Genomic DNA, 23990 nt, shown 5'->3' on the forward strand with positions numbered 1-23990 from the left:
TATGGGCTGCTGGGCACATGCTGACGTCGACCGCTCCGAGCAATTCTCGATATATATTCATGACATAAAGCTCATTCAGTCCAATCCTTGTGCTGTAGTATGCATACAAGATAATTCAGTTAATATGCATGAGACAGTCACTTCTGTCAGGCTCGTCTTCCATCATTATTGTAGAGATATGGTGGGGAAGTTTTGGAAGCAGCGTGCGGAAAAGTCACGGAGGAACGCTAGGCGTTGTGCTGATACGAAATAACGTAAAGGGCGCCGAGCGAGCTGTAACCGGCGCCGTCTGTGGAAGCCTTTGCTACATAGGCTCGGTAAAGTAAAATGAACTTGAGGAATCGCACGCCGAACCTGCAAGCGTTGACTATGTCAGGAGTGCAAAATAACCAATCTGTAATCTGTAGGCTATTGAACAAAAGCCACGTCCTCTCCGTTTTATTTGTCGTCACAGACATGCACTAAACCGCATGTGTTCGGGCTCTTAGTGAAACAGTGTGTATATTTGGACAAATATAGATTTAGCTGCCGAGTGATAGACAGCGCGGATCGTCACGGCAACCCAGCGCGTGTCGCTCTGCTTCAGATGCGCGGTCAAGACGCCTCAAACCCCTTCGCTTTTACCCCGATCTAGAATACACATCTCTATCACATCGCATGTTGGGTCGTTCACGTTCTCTTATCACATCGGCGCGTTGTTCATCTTGCCAAACAGCGTGCATATTTGGACAAATATAGTTTTATCACGTTTGCAAAATATTTCGTCATGCAGAATAACATTTATTTTCATTTCTCACTGAATTATGCTGGTTTGAACTTTGAAGAGCTGAATGATTTGCGATCTCTGCTGCACGCCACTCATAGCTCTCTCATTCGCTGTACTCATCCCTCATTTAATCTCACTGTGGTAAACAATGCCAACGTGAACCAAGAACATGTCTCAGAACCGCTGTCTGCTGCTGTTGGTATCGCTAGTCTTAATGCACCTACTGACAGACACTCCCCTATTTATGCAAACCATTCCCTCTTTCCTCACAATACCATCCCACCTTTTCACAGTCGACCACTCCCCTTTTAACAAGCTTTTTCAAATCGAAGGTGTGAAAAAACACCGCTGCAGCAGGGGGGTTTCATGGCCCTTTAATGGTCGCGGGTGCGCGGCGGGTTGTAAAAATATATACAGTGGTGCGGGGCGGGCCAAATAACTTCATAAAAGCGGCCCGGCGGGTCGGTGCAGCACTAACAGTTCCCCTGAACACTGCAGGAGGAGTTCACATGCAGGTGTTCTTCTGGCGTCGCGTGTGAAATGTCTTCATCCCAGGTACAGTCAGTGGCATGTTTCAGCATGTCATATGAATATAATTTCATGGGTTTTATTTTTTTCAAACACCAAATAATCGCGATGCTCACGTTTACAAGCCAGCGTCATTATAGTAGTCTATTGGTTACCGTTTTACAGAATCTATATGATACTTCAGTTCAATGTTTGAGTGGTAGCTCACCGTGACAAGCAGGACAGCATCGGTCGGGCACGCCTCCTTCAGCTCACGCCGACGAGCAAACGCTGGTCACATGTTGATCCTCGTCCTGCCTTTAATCACATCACTTTTTCGTTTCCTCTTATTGCTTTCCTCCAACAAAACCTTTTCTTTCTTATTTGTCTCTGCTGCTTCGGACATGACTATATTATCCGACGAACAAAGTTGGGCTAGCACGTCCGAATTTAAGGAAGTGTGTGTGTTGGTGGAAGTGACGTATATGCCGTAAAGGAGTCAAATTTTGTAATTCTTTTTTTTCTCGGGTTACTACCCGAAACCCGAAGTTTAAAAGTATGATTAAAAACGATACAGACCCCGTCAGATTATGGCAGACGTGTCATTCAACCTATTGTAAGTCAATTTATCATCACAAGAGTCTTAAAAATATATTATGAAGGTTGAAAAGTGACCTAGTGCTGCTCTAAGTTAATACTTTGTAGCGCCACCTTTTGCTGCGATTACAGCTGTAAGTCGCTTGGGGTATGTCTCTATCAGTTTTCCACATCGAGAGACTGAAATTTTTGCCCATTCCTCCTGCAGAACAGCTGGAGCTCAGTGAGGTTGGATGGAGAGCGTTTGTGAACAGCAGTTTTCAGTTCTTTCCACAGATTCTCGATTGGATTCAGGTCTGGACTTGGCCATTCTAACACCTGGATATGTTTATTTTTGAACCATTCCATTGTAGATTTTGCTTTATGTTTTGGATCATTGTCTTGTTGGAAAACAAATCTCCGTCCCAATCTCAGGTCTTTTGCAGACTCCATCAGGTTTTCTTCCATTATGGTCCTGTATTCGGCTCCATCCATCTTCCCATCAATGTTAACCATCTTCCCTGTCCCTGCTGAAAAAAAACCAGGCCCAAACCATGATGCTGCCACCACCATGTTTGACAGTGGGGTTGGTGTGTTCAGCGTGATGAGCTATGTTGCTTTTACGCCAAACATAACGTTTTGCATTGTTGCCAAAAAGTTCAATTTTAGTTTCATCTGACCAGAGCACCTTCTTCAACATGTTTGGTGTGTGTCCCAGGTGGCTTGTGGCAAACTTGAAATGACACTTTTTATGGATACCTTTAAGAAATGGCTTTCTTCTTGCCACTCTTCCATAAAGGCCAGATTTGTGCAGTATACGACTGATTGTTGTCCTATGGACAGAGTCTCCCACCTCAGCTGTAGATTTCTGCAGTTCATCCAGAGTGACCATGGGCTTCTTGGCTGCATCTCTGATCAGTCTTCACTTTGTATGAGCTGAAAGTTTAGAGGTCTTGGTAGATTTGCAGTGGTCTGATACTCCTTCCATTTCAATGTTATCACTTGCACAGTGCTCCTTGGGATGTTTAAAGCTTGGGAAATCTTTTTGTATCCAAATCCGGCTTTGAATTCTCCACAACAGTATCTCGGACCTGCCTGGTGTGTTCCTTGTTCTTCATGATGCTCTCTGCATTTTAAACGGACCTCTGAGACTATCACAGTGCAGGTGCATTTATACGGAGACTTGATTACACACAGGTGGATTCTATTTGTCATCATTAGTCATTTAGGTCAACATTGGATCATTCAGAGATCCTCACTGAACTTCTGGAGAGAGTTTGCTGCGCTGAAAGTAAAGGGGCCGAATAATTTTGCACGCCCAATTTTTCAGTTTTTGATTTGTTAAAAAAGTTTGAAATATCCAATAAATTTCGTTTCACTTCATGATTGTGTCCACTTGTTGTTGATTCTTCACAAAAAATTACAGTTTTATATCTTTGTTTGAAGCCTGAAATGTGGCAAAAGGTCGCAAAGTTCAAGGGGGCAGAATACTTTCGCAAGGCACTGTAAATGCACAGGGACTCTTATTTTGAAATTTATTTGCTCGTCTGCTGCTCATTCAAAAAGATGAGGGGGAATAAAAAATCAGCTCACCTGCAACCATCAACAACACATGACAATGTAAACATCAGGAAGCCCTGAATTGAAGTTGTGCTTTTGTATGAAAAAGTTATTTATAACCTTATAAACTATAATCACTGGCTTCTGGTAATGGCCGTAAGCGAGTCTGGTTCTTGTATAAGAGTGACCTCTGACCCGACACATGACGAAGGCTGTAGGAGGAACGTAAGCTTCGAGGAGAGTAGACGCCTCTCTCTGTTCAAACAAATAGAGCTGGGCAACAAACTCAAGCCCCTCCCACATTTATCTTTAAAACTTCTCATTTTACATTGTGTCCTAACCAGGACACAATGTAAATGTAATGTAACAATGTAATGTTGCTGTTGTTCCCAATTGCTTATAATACCACTAACACTTGAGCGTTGAATATTTAGTTGTGAGGAAATTTCACGAATGGACTTACTGCTATCACGGTACCACGCTTGAGTTCACTGAGCTCCTGAGAGCGATCCTTTCTTTCACAAATGTTTTTAGAAGCGTCTGCATGACTAGTCCTTGATTTATACACCTGTGGCCATGGAAGTGATGGGAACCTGTCCCAATACTTTTGGCAATATAGTGTATATGACAACGATTCAGTGTTTTCAACCACATAAGGTTTTAGACCTAGCATTTTAAATACACATTTGCACTAGCAAAGCAATACATTTATAGTTTGTAGTTAATAGTCATTTATAGTTTCCCTCTTCACCGGCCACTTACTTTCATGTATTTCGGGAGAAGTGGATGCATTTACGTGTATTGTAAATCTGACAGATCCGATTCTCTGAAATGAGGTGCAAACTAACATGACTGGTCCCATCTCGCATTATAGATAAACTAAGATGATAATTTTCATGTGTAAGTGATAAAGTTCATTTACACATATTGGAGGGTCACAATATCAGGTAGTTGATGACATAGCTAAAAAGTGTATGGAATTTATATTTAAAATAATTAAAGCTGCTGTCCGTAACTTTTTTTCTTGTGTTCAAGATTGGCAAAAATTATACAATGAGATTGTACAACATGAATCCATTTTCCAAACCGTGTTTTTGTCTTACCCTGAATCATTATGGTGCACTTACACTCACCTAAAGGATTATTAGGAACACCTGTTCAATTTCTCATTAATGCATTAATGCAATTATCTAATCAACCAATCACATGGTAGTTGCTTCATTGCATCTGGAGGTGTGGCCCTGGTCAAGGTGATCTCCTGAACTCCAAACTGAATGTCAGAATGGGAAAGAAATGTGATTTATGCAATTTTGAGCATGGCATGGTTGTTGGTGCCAGACGGGCCGGTCTGAGTATTTCACAATCTGCTCAGTTACTGGGATTTTCACACACAACCATTTCTAGGGTTTACAAAGAATGGTGTGAAAAGGAAAAACATCCAGTATGCTGCAGTCCTGTGGGAGAAAATGCCTTGTTGATGCTAGAGGTCAGAGGAGAATGGGCCGACTGATTCAAGCTGATAGAAGAGCAACTTTGACTGAAATAACCTCTCGTTACAACCGAGGTATGCAGCAAAGCATTTGTGAAGCCACAACACACACAATGGCGGATGGACTACAACAGCAGAAGACCCCACCGGGTACCGCTCATCTCCACTACAAATAGGAAAAAGAGGCGACAATTTGCACGAGCTCACCAAAATTGGACAGTTGAAGACTGGAAAAATGTTGCCTGGTCTGATGAGTCTCGATTTCTGTTGAGATATTTAGATGGTAGAGTCAGAATTTGGCGTAAACAGAATGAGTACATGGATCCATCATGCCTTGTTACCACTGTGCCGGCTGGTGGTGGTGGTGTAATGGTGTGGGGATGTTTTCTTTTCACTAGTTTTGGCCACAATCTTCCATACACTTCTTTAAGTTTCAGGGTGTGCCAGTTGTCCGTATAATGACCGTCATTAATAGCAACACATTATACCAGTGCACATGCACCACACATCACAACGGACACACACATTTCATTCAAAATGCAACTTACGTCTTGCATCTGTTTTTGATTGTATTGAAAATGAAATCAGAGGACTTTACTATTAATACTACTATAATTATTACTATAACTTCTTGTGATAATCTTGTTTGGACAATTAAGTACACTGTACAAAATTGATTTATAAATAGGTGAGATTTAATACATCAATTTCAATTAAATTTACCTGTAATTATTTATGTGGTGAAGAAAATCGGTTTAAAAAGTGTACAATGTATATACATTATTATCCCTTAAATGTCACCCTAGTCTTGCTGAACTTGTTAGTTCGTCTTTGGCTCAAGCTTCACGTTATTATTTCCCAGACGTAGTTTTGGTATTGAGGTCAAAGTCCACTTGCCTTGCGTCAGCAGATATGAAGCCTTTGCCCCATTAAAGCGACTTTCTTTTTGCATGTTCTGCAGACAGGGTGACCATACTGGATTAAGTTTCCCTCAGGACTTTTGTAAAAGCCAAAATATGACCACACCTCAGATCTGGTCCTTTTAGAAGGCTGCAAAATCTGCCAGCACCGTCACTGCCTTCTGCCATTTCTTCTCATTCAAAAAACAACAACAACTGAGTACTACGCCTGCATCTGAATAATGCTGGAATCAAGTAGAATCAGAATCAAGTATTATATATATATAATACTTGATTCTGATTGGTATATCGCGATAGATGATGCACGGACATTTCATTATCCCAGAAATGTCCGTGCATCGTCTATCAATGGCATCATACCTGCGTTGGCCACAATTTCCGTGACAAAAGCTGTTAGACCCCATTAAAATCAGAGATGCTGTCTACACTGGAAGCGGCGCGACGTGACATGACCAATCCCAGATGGTGAACTGATGCCCTGTTCTATCTCTGACTTCACATAAATAACAAAAAATAAATTTGCAACAGTTGCTTTGTCGAGTCCTGTGTAGACCACCACGAGCTGTTGTGGGGTGATATGACAGTAGACATGATGCTAGATTATTTTTACATTTTTTTCAGTGTAAAGGCAAATAGAGTCTGGTCACGGTTTCCAAACAAATGCTTTTTCCAAATAGAGCATTGTTTCAACATTTTATTATTAGGCAGGATTCGTTTAATGTAACTAATGAAAACATCAGTCCAAAGACCTTTAGAAAGTAGGTCACCTATGTTGTGGCCTAGAGATGTTCATGAAAAGGTGAACCGAGATGTTAATCCGTTCTGACAGCCAGGTTTGCAGTCCGGAGCCCTGTAGGCCAATCAGCAGCACTGTGTTCTTGAGAACGCTATCTGGTCGTGTCCTTTAGGCTCAAAGGTCTTCGCTGCACTGATTGGTCTCCGGTTCGCTGCTACTGCTGTTGATATAATACAGAATTGTCATTTTAGATTCATCACTTCAAACTTAGCCATCCAAGTGAACATCAGGATTTTGACAACTTCCATTTCAACTCCAGATTGTTCCCGGCAAATGTCACTGTTTGTTAGGACGGAGTTCAGTTGAAGTCTTTGTGTTGGTATTCCAAAGAGCAAGCTGACCTTGAAATGGGACATTGGAAGATATTTTCTCTTCTTAAATACCAGAACCTTTCCATCATTGTTTTCACTTGCTAAATAAAGTCTTGTTCCACTATGTAACCTCAATTGAATTATTATCTTCCTCAGTGTTGAAATACATCCAAGATGACGGAAGAGGTGATTGTCATCGCCAAGTTTGATTACATGGCCCAGCAGGACCAGGAGCTGGACATTAAGAAGAACGAGCGTCTCTGGCTCCTGGATGACTCCAAGTCCTGGTGGCGTGTACGAAACGCTACCAACAAAACGGGATTCGTGCCATCAAACTATGTGGAACGGAAGAACAGTGCCAGGAAAGCCTCAATCGTCAAGAACCTCAAAGACACTTTAGGTAAAACTTCTGCTTTACTCAATTATGTCAAGAAATGGTTAACTCCAAAATAAAAATGGTTGTAATTTACTTAAAGGGACATATCACAAAAGCCATTCAGATTTCGCTCCCCTAGTGACATAGGAAGGGGTTATTATTATCCTCCGCCCCTTAATCTGCACACTTTCACCCATGGCGCCGCCATTTTGTTTTCACAAGTGACATCGGTGTACCAGTTCTAACGCCATGGCAAAAGTAGACTAGAGCAGCTGGTTATAAAATGTCTCCTCTATTTAAACATTACAACTCTTCTTATTTTGGCTGTATTAATAAACTCCCGGCATCTGAGCCACTGAGGATGTGGTGGATGGATTAATTTCATTTGTGAAGGGAATGTGCTCTAGAAATTAGCTTAATTCGTCTATGTTTTTGTGAGTCATTGACTCATTGTACACTGGACTGCTTTGCAAACAAGGGTCAGTAAACGCAGGATTTGCTCAAATCCGACTCTTTGTGACTTCATATTCAAAGTACTGCACTTTATAATATGAGTGCAAATCGCCTTTCTGAAAGTGCTCATGTGGGTAAAGCTAGCATTGTCTCGTACTGTGCATTGTCTCTTACATGTTTGTGAATTCCTCTCGCTGTGTGAGGTTCTCCACTGTCCAGTTGCTGTCATTGTTTATCCATCCTAGTGTGAGCTGTAAAGGCTCCGCCCTATTCTGAAAAGGGGGCGGGGAGCAGCAGCAGCTCATTTGCATTAAAAGAGACTCTTGAAAACAGCATGTTTTTGCTGCCACCAAATAGGAGCTTTCAAAACATCCTATAATAAATAATCTGTGGTATATATTTTGCTGAAACTTCAGACATATTCTGGGGACACCTGAGACATATATCATCTTGTAAAAAGAGATTTATAGGACCCCTTTAAAACCCACATTTCATTTACATTGAATCTTCAAGAAATTCAGCAAAATGCTGACTACTCTATCATTCAACAAAAGGAAAAAAGATGATGTCAAGCTCCAGAAATGCACCCTAAACGCAGCACACGTGACCACGTGTTCAATGTTTTCTGAAGCTTTGTGTGAGGGACAGAGACAAATTTATGTTATACATTGAAAATCGCTCAACTAAATCTGGCAATAACTTTGGTTGCGTACAGAGGTGGTTACAATCTTATAAGAGTGAGTCGAGATGACTTTGTGTTCACTGCTGTGTGGGCAACAAAACAAACTTCTGCTTTATAAAGATGTCCAGATATATTTGCTTCTATTTGGGTAATCGGTGTGGTTCAGCATGTAGGGCATATTCATATTCATTGTCATTTCCTGAAGAGTCTTGTTTTTGACCACAATGATGTTCAGTGCTTAGATGCACAGGAAGATACAATATTGCATTTGGAAGCCTGAAATAACTGCGTTCATTTGAGAAACCTCTTGCGTTCAACTGCTTGCCAGCTCCCAAACTCACACACCTTCAGTGAATTACTGTTCAGGTACTGTAAATGTCTTTTACATTGCTGTTTTTAAAACTCTGAGCGAAACAAGATTGTCTGTGCATTGACCGACGTCATTGAAAGTAAGATGATCTTTTCAGCCGAGAACAATTTTCTCTTGAATGTACTCTTTTGCTTAGATTTATGAAAGATTTGGTTTGGTTTGAGAATGTTTGATTGTGTTTGGTTCATTGTCAATTCTGTTAAATTTAGCATAAAACAAGGCTTGATGGGATGATGATTCTCTTGAAACTTGTGGAGATAATGTCTGTTTTATTTTGACTTAGAAAGAAAGAAAAAGAAAGAAAGAAAGAAAGAAAGAAAGAAAGAAAGAAAGAAAGAAAGAAAGAAAGGGAGCATGTATTTGTATGTAAAACTTTGTTTTGCATTGTTTTAATTGAAATTAAACATATCCCACCCCATAATAAATTTAAAAAAAATCTACAAATCTATTATCGAATTTGTTTTATATATCATGGCTGTTTTTGTTTTGTTTTGTTTTAGTTTTTTACAGTAATTCTCATTAGATACTTATTAAAGTAAAAAAAAAAAAAATTAATTTTGTATGTATTAACACTTAATAATTTGATACAATGCACTTATTGTGTACATGTTTTTACATTGTGCTTATTTAAAAAAAAAAAAAAACCCAGCATAAAATCTCCATATATCCATAATTACACTGCTAAGCCTTCCCTTACACCAAACCTACCCATACCACTAAACCTGTTGCAAACCCGTTTTTAAGGGTTGCACGACTAATGAGTTCTGCCAGTCAATTTCTTATCAAAACAATATTCGGGTTAGTCAACTACTCATGGTTCATGCTACTGCAAATAAAAAAACATGAAATTATTATTATCAATAAATGTTTATTCATAGCCTAGTGCATCAATTAGGTAAAGTTAAGTAAACTCTCAAAACACTGGTAAATAAAATTAAACATTTAGAAACATTTAACGAGATTCAGAACAGAACAAGAATAAAATTATAATTATGACATTACATATTTTGATTTCCATGTAACTGAATCCCTCTTCTGAAACTGCAGAGAGTGATCTTATATCTTTCACTATAAGTAAATGTCTTCTCCCTGTAATCGGCCGTTTACAGAATTCATCAATGCTGGTTTGCGTCGTGGTGTGCGTCTCACTAACATTTGCCTTTGTTGGATGTTTCAATCGTAGGTGGCTGTGCCAAGCTGTTGTACTGCTGTTGTATTTTAAAGGGTTAGTTCACCCCCCCAAAAAAAGAAATCTGTCATTAATTACTTACCCTGATGTCGTTCGACACCCGTCAGTCCTCCGTTCATCTTCAGAACACAAATGAAGATATTAGTGTTGAAATCCGATGGCTCAGAAAGGCCTTCATTGACACCAATGTCATTTCCTCTCTCAAGACCCATAAAGGCACTAAAGACGTCATACAAAGCCCATCTCACTACAGCGGCTCTACAATCATTTTATGAAGCGACGAGAACAGTTTTCAAATAAAGACTTATATAGTGATGGGCCGTTTTCAAAACAAAGTTTCGAATGGTTTTGAATCAGCGTATCGATTCATAATTCTAAACGTTCGAAGCTTTGTTTTGAAATCGGCCCATCACTATATAAGACGTTATTTAGGGTTTTTTTTGCGCACGAAAATGATTCTCGTCGCTTCAAAAAATGTGTAGAGCCGCTGTAGTAAAATGGGAACGGAGGTCTTACGGGTGTTGAACGACATTAGGGTAAGTATTTATTGACAGAATTTTTGGGTGAACTAACCCTTTAAAGTAGTCTAACAGAGTTGGCAAATTACGATTTTGTTGACATCCTTGATGAAGTACTACCATGCATCTGATGTTTCTGCTATTTTGAATTTATTTCTGGTTAATGCCCGCTCGAGTAGTCGATTGTTTCTGAATAGTGGTTGAAGTAGTCGATCTCTCGACTAGTCTATGCGAGTCTTACCTGCATCCCACCTCAATAGCAGAAAAGGTGTTTTGCCATACAACAAATTTAGATGTTTTCATGAGATTTGAAATATATTTAGCAATATCAAGTGTAATGGAAGTAGCAACAGAGTTTTATTCCACATCGGAGTTAAATGGATTATAAAAAAAAAAAAAAACTTGGTTCTGTTTTGTTGTTGACTGGATGCAGTCAGATCAGAATGCGAGCTTGCAGTCGATTTGTAAGGAAGGTGTGGAGTTTAAATGTAATTTAAATACATAAATGATTGGAGAAATCCAGCATATGTCATCAGAGAAAAGTTTGCTGCTTCACTGGAATATTGTTATAATTTAATTTTAAAAAATGTAGTTAAAAAAAAGAAAGAAATGTATCTGATGAATCACTTACAATAAGGTCAGCAACACGCATTTAGAAGAGAGAATTTTCATTCCATGCCGACTTTAAGGAAATCTTTTGCATTGAGAGGATTTGTGACGTTCATGAAGGAAGTGTTTGCGGCACTGGAATGCGAGGCGTAGTGTCAGGAGATAAGCAGGACAAAGAGAAGCAGAGGAGATTGAAAGATTAGCTCATCATGTTCCTGTCCAGACTAGACCACATGTTAACCACACCTGAAGACCTCCTGGACCTCTCGGAGACCGACTTCAGGGTGGAAGTGCTGCTCTGAGCCTGATGGCACAGCTGTCAACAGGAAATCAGCGCATCCTTGTGTAATGTTATCCCAAGGATCTTTGGCAGTTCTTCAGTTTTTTAACAGAATGTCATGGTTTCAAGTCTCTATTTAATGCTGAAAATTGTGTGCTTGTGACAACTATTCCCAGTCTCCACTAGCCTATGTAAATTACAAGATCTATATTTGTGTGCGTGCGTGCGTGTGCGTGCGTGCGTGCGTGCGCGTGCGCGTGTGCGTGCGTGTGTGTGTGTGCGTTTATATGCAAGTTTGTACCTGAGAGAATTTATTTATTGTTTTTACACGATTTTGATTCACAAACTTAGATTCAGTTCAATATATGGATATAGATAAAAACGCTGATTTGTATACAAATATTTAAGTTGCACATAAGGCGGTTTTACTAATAACTTTGACATAATCATATTTCTATTCCAATTAGTAAAAAAAAATTATGTAAACATATTAGGCAGCAAGTGAACATTTTGTCCTCGAAGTTGACATGTTAGAAGCAGGAAAAATGGGCTACGGTAAGGATTTGAGCGAGTTTGACAAGGGACAAATTGTGATGGCTAGACGACTGGGTCAGAGCATCTCCAAAACTGCAGCTCTTGTGGGCTGTTCCCGGTCTGCAGTGGTCAGTATCTATCAAAAGTGCTCCAAGGAAAGGACAGTGGAGAACCGGCCACAGGGTCATGGGCGGCCAAGGCTCATTGATGCACGTGAGGAGTGAAGGCTGGCCCGTGTGGTCCGATCAAACAGACGAGCTACTGGAGCTCAAACTGCTCAAGAAGTTAATGCTGGTTCTGATAGAAAGGTGTCAGAATACACAGTGCATCTCAGTTTGTTGTGTATGGGGCAGCATAGCCGCAGAACAGTTAGGGTGCCCATGCTGACCCCTGTCCCCGCCGAAACTGCCCAAAGCATCACACTTCCTCCACCGGCAATGTTCTGCCTGGAAACCTTCGGTTCTGCCATCCATGTGGATGTTACTTTGAACGTACCACCTACCTGAGCATTATTGCAGACCATGGACACCCTTTCATGGAAGCAGTATTCCCTGTTGGCTGTGGCTTTTTCAGCACCCTGCCACAAAGCAAAAATGGTTCAGGAATGGTTTGAGGTGTTGACTTGGCCTCCAAATTCCCCAGATCTCAATCCAATCGAGCACCTGTGGGATGTGCTGAACAAACAAGTCTGATCCCTGGATGCCCAACCTCACAACTTAAAGGATCTGCTGCTAACATCTTGATTAAATTTGCTCTAAGCATCCTTGAAAAGTGACAGTTTCTGCTAGCAAATATTTGCTGTGAAGGTTCCTGGGAACTGCATGCACAGTCTGTTAGACGCATGTTTGCTCTTTAATCTTTAGATTGGTGTACTGTTAAAGCGTGTGTGTGTGTGGGGTGGTTCGCTGGAGGTCGGGTCTGTGCTGTTGGTACAAAGGAACAGGGGTTTGTGTCTAGCCTAGAGGTGTACAATGAGAGCTTTGTGTGGACTGATGGCTATCTCTCCACTACTGTCTTTGCGGCTGTTTTGAAAATGCCTCGTTCGCACAGCCTCTATTCTGGAGACTTTCTCTTGGTGTTGAGGTTGTTTGTCTGATGCTGTGTTTTGTTTATGCATATGTCCTCACCTTTAGGGGATCTTCCTCCCCTGCTTTGTGCAGTACACAGATTTCCTGCCATATTACAGCTGGATGGACCACGTTAAGTGATTTTTGTCTTTGACAAAAACACAGTTTTCTCTGCCTCTTGTGCAAAATATGACTTTTTTTTTTTTTATGAAACTTTCCCACATTTAGGGCTGCACAATATTGCAAAAACAAAAAAAAACATTGTTTTTTCTCTATGCGTTCTTTAGTATTTATTGCAACAGAAGCCACAGAAGATGCTTCTGAATGTAAAATAAAGTCACTAAGATGAATGCATGGATCCAATATAATGATACACATCTGTTTTCTTTATCAGCTGTATATGTTCACTTAAAACATGATGGTTTTTACATAAATCTGCAAATCACACGTTCTGAACCGTGGGGCTTGGTCTGTACTAGGGTTGGGTATAAGCATGATGTCAGCCAAATTTAGCTGACTGTTTGACACTGTGAAGCTGCTTTGACACAATCGTGATTGTAAAAGCGCTAAATAAATAAAGTTGATTGATTGATATAAGGTAAAGTAAAAAACTTTAGTCAGATGGACTATTTTAATGATGTCTTCACCTTTCTGGACCTTTAAAGTGTTCATTAAATCGCTGTCTATGGAGGGGTCCGAGAGCTCTCAGATTTCCTCAAAAATATCTTCATTTGTGTTCTAAAGATAAACGAAGGTCTTGCGGGTTTGGAACGACATGAGGGAGAGGAATTAATGACAGAAGTTTCATTTTTGGGTGAACCCTTTAATGTTTATGTGACATTGCAAGAATTTATTTAAGTGTGTTTTTTATTTAGCATGCAGGTATTAGCTGGAAATACCATTTTAATGCATACTATAGTACTTTGCACATGAATATGTTAATCATTATGGCATTTTTATGGTTCTTAAAAGAATATTACATTACATTATCTTGATTTAGTGTGAGCAGACCGGATATTCTTGGCTAATATGAATCCTTTGAGGTCGCAAAAACATGAGGGGAAAAATATATATATATATATATTTTTTTATAAACTAACTTGCTAGTCACCATATGTGCCATGAGTAAGCTATGTGTGTGTGTGAATGGAGGGGGGAGCAGACTAGTCCTCCTATAGGAGGAATCGATTCTGATTGGTTCATACTGGTCACATGGTCAGGCAGCTCGATTGTTGTGTAGGCAGAGAGCAGTCGACTCGTGGGAGGGTGTTTCACATGGAATAGCTGCACAGCTGCAGAGGGAAGTGCCGAGTTGCCGGGATAGCCCAAAATGGATATGGCTAACCTCTTCAAACACTTCTTCCGTGAGTTTTGCCACCTATTCTCTCCTCTTTATTATATCACCAGTCTAGAAAGTTGACCAAGCTAAAAAAGTTGTGGTTAGGACTCATTGTTTGAGTTTGCATTGAGACATTCTTAGTTGTAGGATTAGGGAAGTTTGAAAGGCTTTTCCCCCTCTGAGCTGGGTGGGAATTTGTCAGTAACCCCCACACTCTTTCTCTCTCTCTCTTACACACACACGCACACACACACTTTGTTTTTACATATTTTTGCTATTCATGTCATTTGGACACTTAATTTGTTTGGAAAGCAAATATGAGTGAGCAGATAAGTTGGTTAGGAAATGTCTCCTTTTTTTCCCCTCGTTCTCTGCGTGTTAGTCGAGCAGCTGGGCGGGCAGTACTCTGAAAAGCCTGTAATTGCACCACACACACACACACACACACACACACACACACACACACACACACACACACAGCAATCAGCACAGTGTAAAGAACTTCCACTCTTCTTTGTGCACTTAAACTCTCCTGTTACACTCAACCGGAATTTTCTTTCCCAGCCCGGTCCTCCTTTAATCAGGTTTGCGTTTGAAGCCCACGGGTCCTTGTTGGTTCATCACGCCGATGTTTTTCTGTAGTTTGAGTGTTAAGGGTCTGCAGTGGGCCGCAGTTGGGCGACGTCAGCTCTCCGGTGAAACACTGAAAGCATTGTGTCATCTGGACTGCTGGAGCTGATTGATGAAGCTCATATCTCTTCTGGGAGAGCTGCTGCTGCTGGGATATATTATTAGTTTTTACAGTCTTCATGAATTCACTGACATGTGCCTCTTTCTGTACTGACGGTTTAGTGTCCATCAAGGCTTTTTAATTCAAGCACCAACCGGATACTTGCTTGTTGAGTGGATTAAATGATGACCATAGGACATGATGTGGTCGTGTTTCAAGTGTTTGGGTAAGTAATTGTGCTCGAGAAATAAGTTATTTTCAATGGATTGATATGAGATTTTTGTATGAGTAAATAAACCCATGTGACCTTAACTTATTGGTTATCAGCCATTATTACAGATTTTTAAAATGTATCAGTATCTATTGGATGCACAATACTGTTCACAAGTTGTTGTTTTTTTTTTAAATCCCTTATGCTCCCTAAGGCTACATATATTTTATAAATACAGTAAAACAATAATATTGGAAAATGGAAAAATGGAAAATGCCTTTAGAACAAAATACAATTTTGAAAAGTTTGTATTATAAATATTTTACTGTCACTTTTTGATCAATTTAATGCATCCTTGCTAGATAAAAAAACAAAAAAAACCTGTATATCAGCCAGTGTTGGATATTGAATAATGCATGCTCATTTCCTCTGTTTTTACTTTACCGTCATCTAACACTCACTTTAAGTGAATCTTTAAGAACAAAAATCATTTAATAGCATATCTCGCAATATAACATTTTTGCTTGGTTTTATTGTATTTGTGATATTCATATTTTTGTAATTGAGTTTTTGCCATGAATATAGCCTTAGATGCTAACATGTCATTAGATAAAACAATCTGAATCTAATCATAATGTACATTATAATGCTTAAATTTTTATTTAAACAAAATAGTATAGGATTGCTATACAAGGCTATTATTAGCCATAGCAATAGTTATTGGCTTAATGGTGTCAGCCAGATTATTGATATCGGTGTATAGTTCAAGCTCATATTATACACTAATAATCTTGTCCACAAGTTGAACTTGTGTCTTGATATCAAACACATCCGTCTAGTGTGCATTTACATTAAAAAAACAAAAAGTAGGGCAGTGGAATTGAAAAAAAAATGGCCCTTAATGTTTAGTTGTCACATGACATGCGACTATCAGTGTTATCAATCATGTTATATTTTCACTACACTATTATCACGGCCAAAATGGATTCGCAATAGCGATGCGATATCTATTATACAAGTTGGAAAATCAGATATAATGTGTATTTGGGGTTTTTTGGGGTTAATGAATGGCACTGAAAATATGAGTGTAGGGAGGCGGAGAGAGAGTTTATCAAATCTAGATTTAAATATTGTGTTTTTTGTCACTACCTGTCTATTGTGAGCTGACAAAAATAGACGCTATCTAAATGCTTCTGAATGTAAACACACATGTTGCACGGAAAAGAGCAGCTTTGATGTTCTTCAAAATATCTCCATTTGCATTCAGCAGAAGAAAGAAATTGATGCGAGTTTTGAATGAAATAATGGTGAGTCTTGCACAAACTGTCCCATTAATCCATTACATCAAACCCATCACAGAAGCACGTCCTGAGAGGTGGTCTTGGCCTTTGGCAGCTTTTCTACTCAACCCTTTCTCTCTTTTCCTGTCGTTCAGCCTTCGCTCGTAGCGGAAGTGGTCTAATTCGAGACAGATTCTCCTCAGATCTTTGGAGCCTGTGAGGGAGGAAGTGAGTTCAACCGAATTGTTGATTCACTGCAGCGTCAGCCCGTCCGTCTGTTTTCCTCCATTTCCCACTTCGCCACTTTTTTTATAAAGCCAGTCAACTCTTCCTCTCTGATGGAAAGCACCACAAGATAATGTCTCATTGTGAGAGGGACAAGCCTTGAATTCAAGTTCTAGCGTCCTCTCACACAAGATGAGTACAGGAAGTGCTGACGGCTTCTGGAGTGTTCCTGACTAAAGCACACAGCAGGCTGCTGGTGCTGCATACGTGGATGGGCTGTGACCCCCGTTTGACTCCCTCTCGACAGACCCGCGCTAGCCAAACAAGCACAGATGTGCGACCGAGGCTATTTATACCAGCATGTGTTCAGAGTACCTGCACCAGTTAGTGTGCAGAAGGGGGGATATCACAAAAAAGATTCACCCCAAAATCAAAAGAAAGAATGGTCACACTTTAGTTTAGGGTGCAATTCTCATTATCAACTATGACTTTTGCCTAAATATACTCCTAATTACTGCTTATTATTGGTTAGTAAAGCAGATAAGTTTAGGTATTGGTTGGATTAGGGATGCAGAATATGATCATGCACAACACGACAGTAATATGTGCTTCATAAGGACTAAGAAACGGACGCTATCCTAGTAATATGCATGTGAGAAGTGTTACTGAAATAATTAATAATTAAATAATTAATTAATAATAATTATTAACTTATATAATACTCTGTTTAATTTGTATATACTGGAAAAAGTATTCTCACTACTGTAATGCAGCATTGAAAGTCATATAAATCCTAAAATGTATATATATATAAATACGTTATGATGTAATCTTAATCCTTAAAATCTAGCAAATCTCAAATTTAAAATAAATGAATTCTGTACATTATAAAATTGTGATGCTTACCATTTTAAAAGATTTTAGTTTTTTATGTTTTATTTTTAATTTATGTAGACAAAATAATATAAATCTGGTTTACAATGTTATGTTTTTTTTGTGGGAAAACTAAAATAGTCTATTTATCGTGTTTAATACTTATTTTGTTTAATGCATTTTATTATTATTTATTGTATTGGGATTAAATGTTTATAGAATACACACACACACACACACACACACACACACACACACACACACACACACACACACACACGTTTATTTTTGTGACATATGGGGACATTCCATAGGCGCAATGGTTTTTATACTGTACAAACCGTATTTTCTATCCCCTTACACTGCCCCTGCCCACACACACACACACACACACACACACACACACACACACACACACACACACACACACACACACACACACACACACACACACACACACACACACACACACACACACACACACACACACTGCCCCTACCCATCACAGGAAACATTCTGCATTTTTAATTTCTAAAAAAACTCATCCTGTGTGATTTATAAGCATTTTGAAAAGTGGGGACATGGGTAATGTCGTCATATTTCATCTCTCCTTGTAATACCGGTGTCATACCCATGTCATTATACACACTTGTGTCCTCATATGTCACAAAAACATGCCCACACACACACACACACACACACACACACACACACACACACACACACACAAAGCTGGGTTGTTACAACAACCCATGTTTGGGTTAAATATGGACAAACCTCGACCCAATTTAAAAATTTAAACCAACAGTTGGGTTTGTCCATATTTGACACAAACATGGATTGAACCAACCCAGCATTTTTTCTAGAGTGTAGTTGTGAAATTCGACCTTAATTCCTGAATCTGCAAAAGCTACGTTTTTGAGCTGCTGTTAAGCATCTGTGCGCTTCATTTAGGGAAATGAAAATGATCTTTGAGGTTTGTTGTTTGCAGATAATTTTTGTTTATTTGTGCATCTAGCGTGCGCGGGATATGCACAGCCAGTTGAAGACGGCCCTGTGGTTTACAGTCACTGTCACTGGAGGCTCTTTGAAGTCTCGTCGTCTTTGAGTTGAAAGAATGTCTCGTTTTCCGCTCGGCTTCGAGTCCAGCACGTTAGAATAGAAGTATAAAGTCATTTGTCTTTCCTGTATTCAGAGTGTTGCTCGTATCTTCTTCATTCATACACTTTGGTACATTTTAAATAATCGTAAAAGATTCTTATGACGTGGTATCTTTCTGTCTTACACAACTATACAGCTGTTACAGTATGTCAGAGGTACAATGACAAGTATTCTTAAAGTGCCCTTGTAAACACAAAGGTGATTCAATGTATCATTCACTACCGTGGTGTGCATTTAAATATTTACCATCGGATGCAGTGACTTTTCCATGGTACTACCACAGTATTTAAGTGGAGTTCAGCCCTATATTGGAGAACAATTGGATGAACTCACCAGAGGAAACAACTAATCCAAGCTGTGCTCAGAGGAAAGAAGGGAAAGGAAGTGGATGTAGTCTGCTGGGCGGGTGGAATAGTAGCTTTAGATAAATCATTCTTTGTTGGGTTTTTACAAGTTGTAATGGCTGGCCAGTTAGTTGCACATGACAGATTTTGGTTTAACTTGATTTTAACTTTTAAAAGTAAAATAGAGGAAAATAAAAGCACATTGAGTTATGGTAGTAGCTTCCTTCCTGAGCATCCTCTGTAGGAATCCAGGAAAACTCCTTATTCTGTATTCAGGAAACACTATACAATGTGTTTTGTTCTATCAGCAACACATCCATGGATGCATAGAGACCAGAAACTCAGAGCCTTGGGTTCGGTCAAAGCCTCCTAGTATTACAGTTTTATTATTTGACATTCACATTTATCTTCAGAATTCCAAATCTGTTTAAAAAAAAGTCCAACTATTTAAATAAAAGGATATTCCTAAGTGGGATACACCCGCCATTTATGAATCTGAATGTGATTTCAACAAGTCCATATTCCTGACAATTTCTTTGTTGTTCCTGAAACAGCACTCCAAACAACCAATCAGATTTAAGGGACATATTTACAGTTGCTGTCAAGTTTAGGATTAGAAGAAGGGAAGGTGCTTCCTAATAACTTCCCTCTGATTTTAGGCATAACTTATGGGTAGTGTTAGGTTTATAAGTCGGGATAGAGTTTGAACTAACTTTTCAGACAAGAGTTGTTCCAAGAACATGTCTGTCTTGGCTAAAATCACGACGGTTTGTGATATCTTTGTGTTGATGTGGTTGTTATTGTCTGAGAGTTTTAGTTAAAGGGTTTGTTCACCCAAAAATTTAAATTCTGTAATTAATTACTCACCCTCATGTCATCTTTATCTTCGAAATACAGGTGAAGATATCTTTAATGAAATCCAAGAGCTCTCTGACCCCATATTGACAGCATCACAACGACCACTTTCAAGGTCCATAAAGGTAGTAAAGACATTGTTAAAATAGTCCATGTGACTCCAGTGGTTCAACCTAAATGTTATGAAGCGATGAGAATACTTTTTTGAAAAAATATGATTTCCTTTTTGAAAGTGGTCGTTGCGTTGCTGTCTGTGGAGGGGTCAGAGAACTCTTAGTATCTTCATTTGTGTTCTGAAGATGAATGAAGGTCTTACAGGTTTGGAACGACATGAGGGTGAGGAATTAATTAAAGAAATTACATTTTTTTGGTTGAAAAAACCTAGGTTACTCTTATATCAGCTCCCAAAGACCATGTAGACTGACTAATCCGATTACTGAGTGGGTGGATTACCTTACAACATCAATCATATCACGCTCGAGAACCTCCACCACTAGTTTGAACGTTCACACACCCAAAATCAGTTGCTTTTTTAACAAGTGACAACTTGATTTGCCTTCATAATCCTTGTGTATGTTAGTCTGCATTCAAATCCAAATTGTCACTCATTTACACTTCTTTATTCAAATTTCTGTATTTTCTTGAATTAATTGGATCACTGAGAAGTAAAAAGTCTTTCCAAACACTTTTAATTTTCTTCTACTGAAAAGAAAAGCCCTATACAAACAGTCCAAACTACTTTTTCACTGTATTTGAATTCATATAAGTTTATGTGATAAACAGACCCAAATATTTCATATTATTGATAAAGTGGCATTGTTCAAACCATTTTTTTACTCTGATTCTTTTCAGTGAATCAATTAATCTGGTTCACCTTTCTGAATGTGTCTTTAATGAATCATAATCTTCTGGTTCTCATCAACTCACTGACCTGAATTTCAAAATTTTGGGGTGAACTATCCCTTTAAGAAATGTCTTGTGAATTTGTGAATAAGCATGAGTTGACCTTGTGCTGTCAGAAGGTTCACACACCCATGGTTACATGCACCAACACGTCCACGCATGGAGCACTAAATGCTCCAGTTACTATTGCTCGTACACTTCACGATTACTTCCTGCTCACATTGACCATGCAAATGTCCATACCCCTCAATCGGACATGGCTTGGGGGCCAGAGGCAAATCTCTTGGTTTGAGATTTCATGTATTTGTAATGCAAATCAGGCAGTGGAGGCATCCGCGAGCACAGAATGAATTCCTCTGGCCTTGAGCTTTGATAAGCATCTTGCTCTGAGCAAAGGGAGCTATTGAAAAAGCTTTATGTTCTCACTCAGTTAACCTTTAACCCCTGAGTAAGCATAAAGTAAATTGGGTGATTTCCTTTCTTAGAGTTAAGGGTAGATCCAAGGTTTCAGCTGCTTCTCGGTTGTCAAGTTTTGAAAAATCATAGCTGCAAAGTGTTGCCTACAGGTATATGAAGTTAAACATGTAAAGGCTGAGTTTGTCTACTTCCCTTCCCTAGATTAACAAAATGAATCCAGTGCTTTGTCCATGTTTAAAAACACATAAACCAAGCTAAGCCGCTTTGGTAGACAAAATTCTTATCTCTTGAAAGTGGTTTGTGGTGATTTGATTAAACCTTCTCAGACCAGCAACCAATCTTAGTATTCAAGCTGAAAACATCTTAACTGGCCTATTGTAATACCATGGTATTCTTTGTACCATGTACAGAACCATGATATTATCATCTAATACAATAATTTTGTTGCTACAGGACATTTTCTGTAAGGTATCTAAAGAGAAAGTGTGTTTATCTGTCCTTGGGCTTTTATATTGGGCCGGTACAAACTTCACTGCCAAGTGGACATTCCTGTATGGTAACACTATTCACAAACCTTTGCCAAACCCGCCAACATGGTCGAAAGGCCTCAGGGTCAGATATTCTCCATTAATCCTGCAGACCGACCCACTTGGCTTGACCTAATGTGGTCGGACAAGCCGGAATCCTCGACGGCATCCGTGAGCCTAACCCAACACTCCCTCACTCATTCCCTCTCTATGGAGGAGGACGATGGGTGTGGTGATCATTCCAGTGTCTCTTTGCAGTCTCTTTTCTGTGAATAATAGAGCTGAACCACACAGCTGTGTCTTCTGAATGAGTGAAGGAGGTGGCAAATGTGTTTTCTGAGAATAAACTATTTGTATGCATTTCCATAAAGCAAGCATGTGTTTTTGTTTGCAGAACTTTTCTGTTGGTCTGTTCGCATGGAAATAATTGAATCATTTCTATAATCTAGGAGGAAGGCAAAAATACACGTCTTGTCATATGATTTGTGAGTGTTGAGAACATCATTATTTGGTTGTGATTGGGTGGTTTCGGCTGGACCGGCGCCCGTGTTTACTAAGAGAGGACACATTGCTCAAGCAGGCGAGAGCTGAGAGCTACTGTACCCCTGTCAGTGTGAAAACACAAGCCTCACTGCACTGTAACATGTGTTTGGACAAGTTCTCCTTTCACTCATGCCTGCCTGTTAGTGCCTGTATCAAAATACAATGCTCTTTGGTTTCACCGATAATTTCAACAAGAATGGAATGAGTACAGGGTGCGGGGTGATAAAATTACCCCCTGAAGAGACTGTCTCAACACATTTTTCATTTCTGATTAAAATTTTTCATTGAAAATCCTTTTTGTTAAATGTGTTATTTTAAAGTGGACAGTCGTGCAGTCAATGTCATAAAGCTAATGCATGATACTGTGCTCGGGATACATCCAAAAGCTAGTCAGTGTCAAACCTAGTCTACATTCGGAGGCGTCAGAATTGCGCTTCTGAAACTAAAGCTGTTCACAAAGGTAAAGCATTATCTCAGGTATTCTTCATGGAGAAGGCAATCCCAGAATGCAGGAACAAACTCACTGGAAAAAGGTTGTTATTTGTTAGCAAATTAAAAAGACTTGGTGATTCATTGCAGTCCCACTGGGAGTTGCATTGCATTTGTTTCCATCAAGTTGAACTCTGCTCAACTTTGCTGCATTGCCAATTTCCAGTGGCATTGTTGATGAAAAATGCTCTCAGTGAACTCCCAAGTGCAAGTAGTTGAGTGCAAAGAGGACACTGGTTGTATGTTTAGGGCTAACCTTAATTTGACTTATTTTCTGTATGCATGCAGGGATCGGTAAGGTGAAGAGGAAAACAGGCATGCGTGATACAGCCTCCAACGCGGACTCCGACTTCTACCCAGACAACGGCGAACGTCTGTACGACCTAAATCTTCCTGCGCTTGTCAAGTTCAGCTACGCGGCAGAGCGGGAAGATGAGTTGTCGTTGGTTAAGGGCACGAGGGTCATCGTCATGGAGAAGTGCAGCGATGGCTGGTGGAGGGGGAGCTACAATGGCCGTTCGGGGTGGTTCCCATCCAACTACGTGACGGAGGATGCGGATGGATCGGCGAGCAACGACTCTGCTGGCTTGTCGGAGAAGTTGGCTGTGGGAGAAGTTAGTGCGAACGGCAACCGAGTGCTGCACACAGTACAGGCACTCTACCCGTTCAGCTCGGGCAACGACGAAGAGCTGAACTTTGAGAAGGGTGAGGTTATGGATGTTGTGGAGAAGCCAGAAAACGACCCGGAGTGGTGGAAGTGTCGCAAAGCCGATGGGCAGGTGGGTCTTGTGCCGAAAAACTACGTGAATGTTCTGCAGGAGTCGCACAACTCGGCCAGCATGGCCGGGCCGCCCACACCTGACTGTGACTACATTGAGCCTTCATCCAGCGGACGCTTCGCTGGCAAGCAGTGGTACTACGGGAAGGTGACCCGCCATCAGGCAGAGGTGGCACTCAACCAGAGGGGCACAGAGGGAGACTTTCTTATCCGGGACAGCGAGTCCTCAGTAAGTAGACTGAAATGTTCCTCCTTGTATTCTGATGAATTTGCTTAAGTACTAGACTGGGTAAACCCAGCCTGATCTGTTGA

At 40.0% G+C, this 23990-nt stretch overlaps 1 protein-coding gene across 3 annotated transcripts in view; it reads left to right on the forward strand.

Annotated features, from left to right (window-relative positions):
* nck1b (NCK adaptor protein 1b) overlaps positions 1–23990 on the forward strand; it is a 72590-nt gene that overhangs the window by 43279 nt on the left and 5321 nt on the right. Inside the window, exons 1-3 of one of the 3 annotated variants that reach the window (XM_067435062.1) lie at positions 14237–14367; positions 15195–15298; positions 23189–23907. In XM_067435062.1, the coding sequence (XP_067291163.1) occupies positions 15271–15298; positions 23189–23907 (747 nt within the window). In that variant the 5' untranslated portion in view covers positions 14237–14367; positions 15195–15270. Of the gene's footprint in view, positions 1–7081; positions 7326–14220; positions 14368–15194; positions 15299–23188; positions 23908–23990 lie in introns of those variants that run through there. The other 2 variants (XM_067435060.1, XM_067435061.1) reach the window with 2 other exon arrangements.

This window comes from Pseudorasbora parva, chromosome 24 (assembly GCF_024679245.1).
Source record: "Pseudorasbora parva isolate DD20220531a chromosome 24, ASM2467924v1, whole genome shotgun sequence".
Taxonomy (NCBI): Eukaryota; Metazoa; Chordata; class Actinopteri; order Cypriniformes; family Gobionidae; genus Pseudorasbora; species Pseudorasbora parva.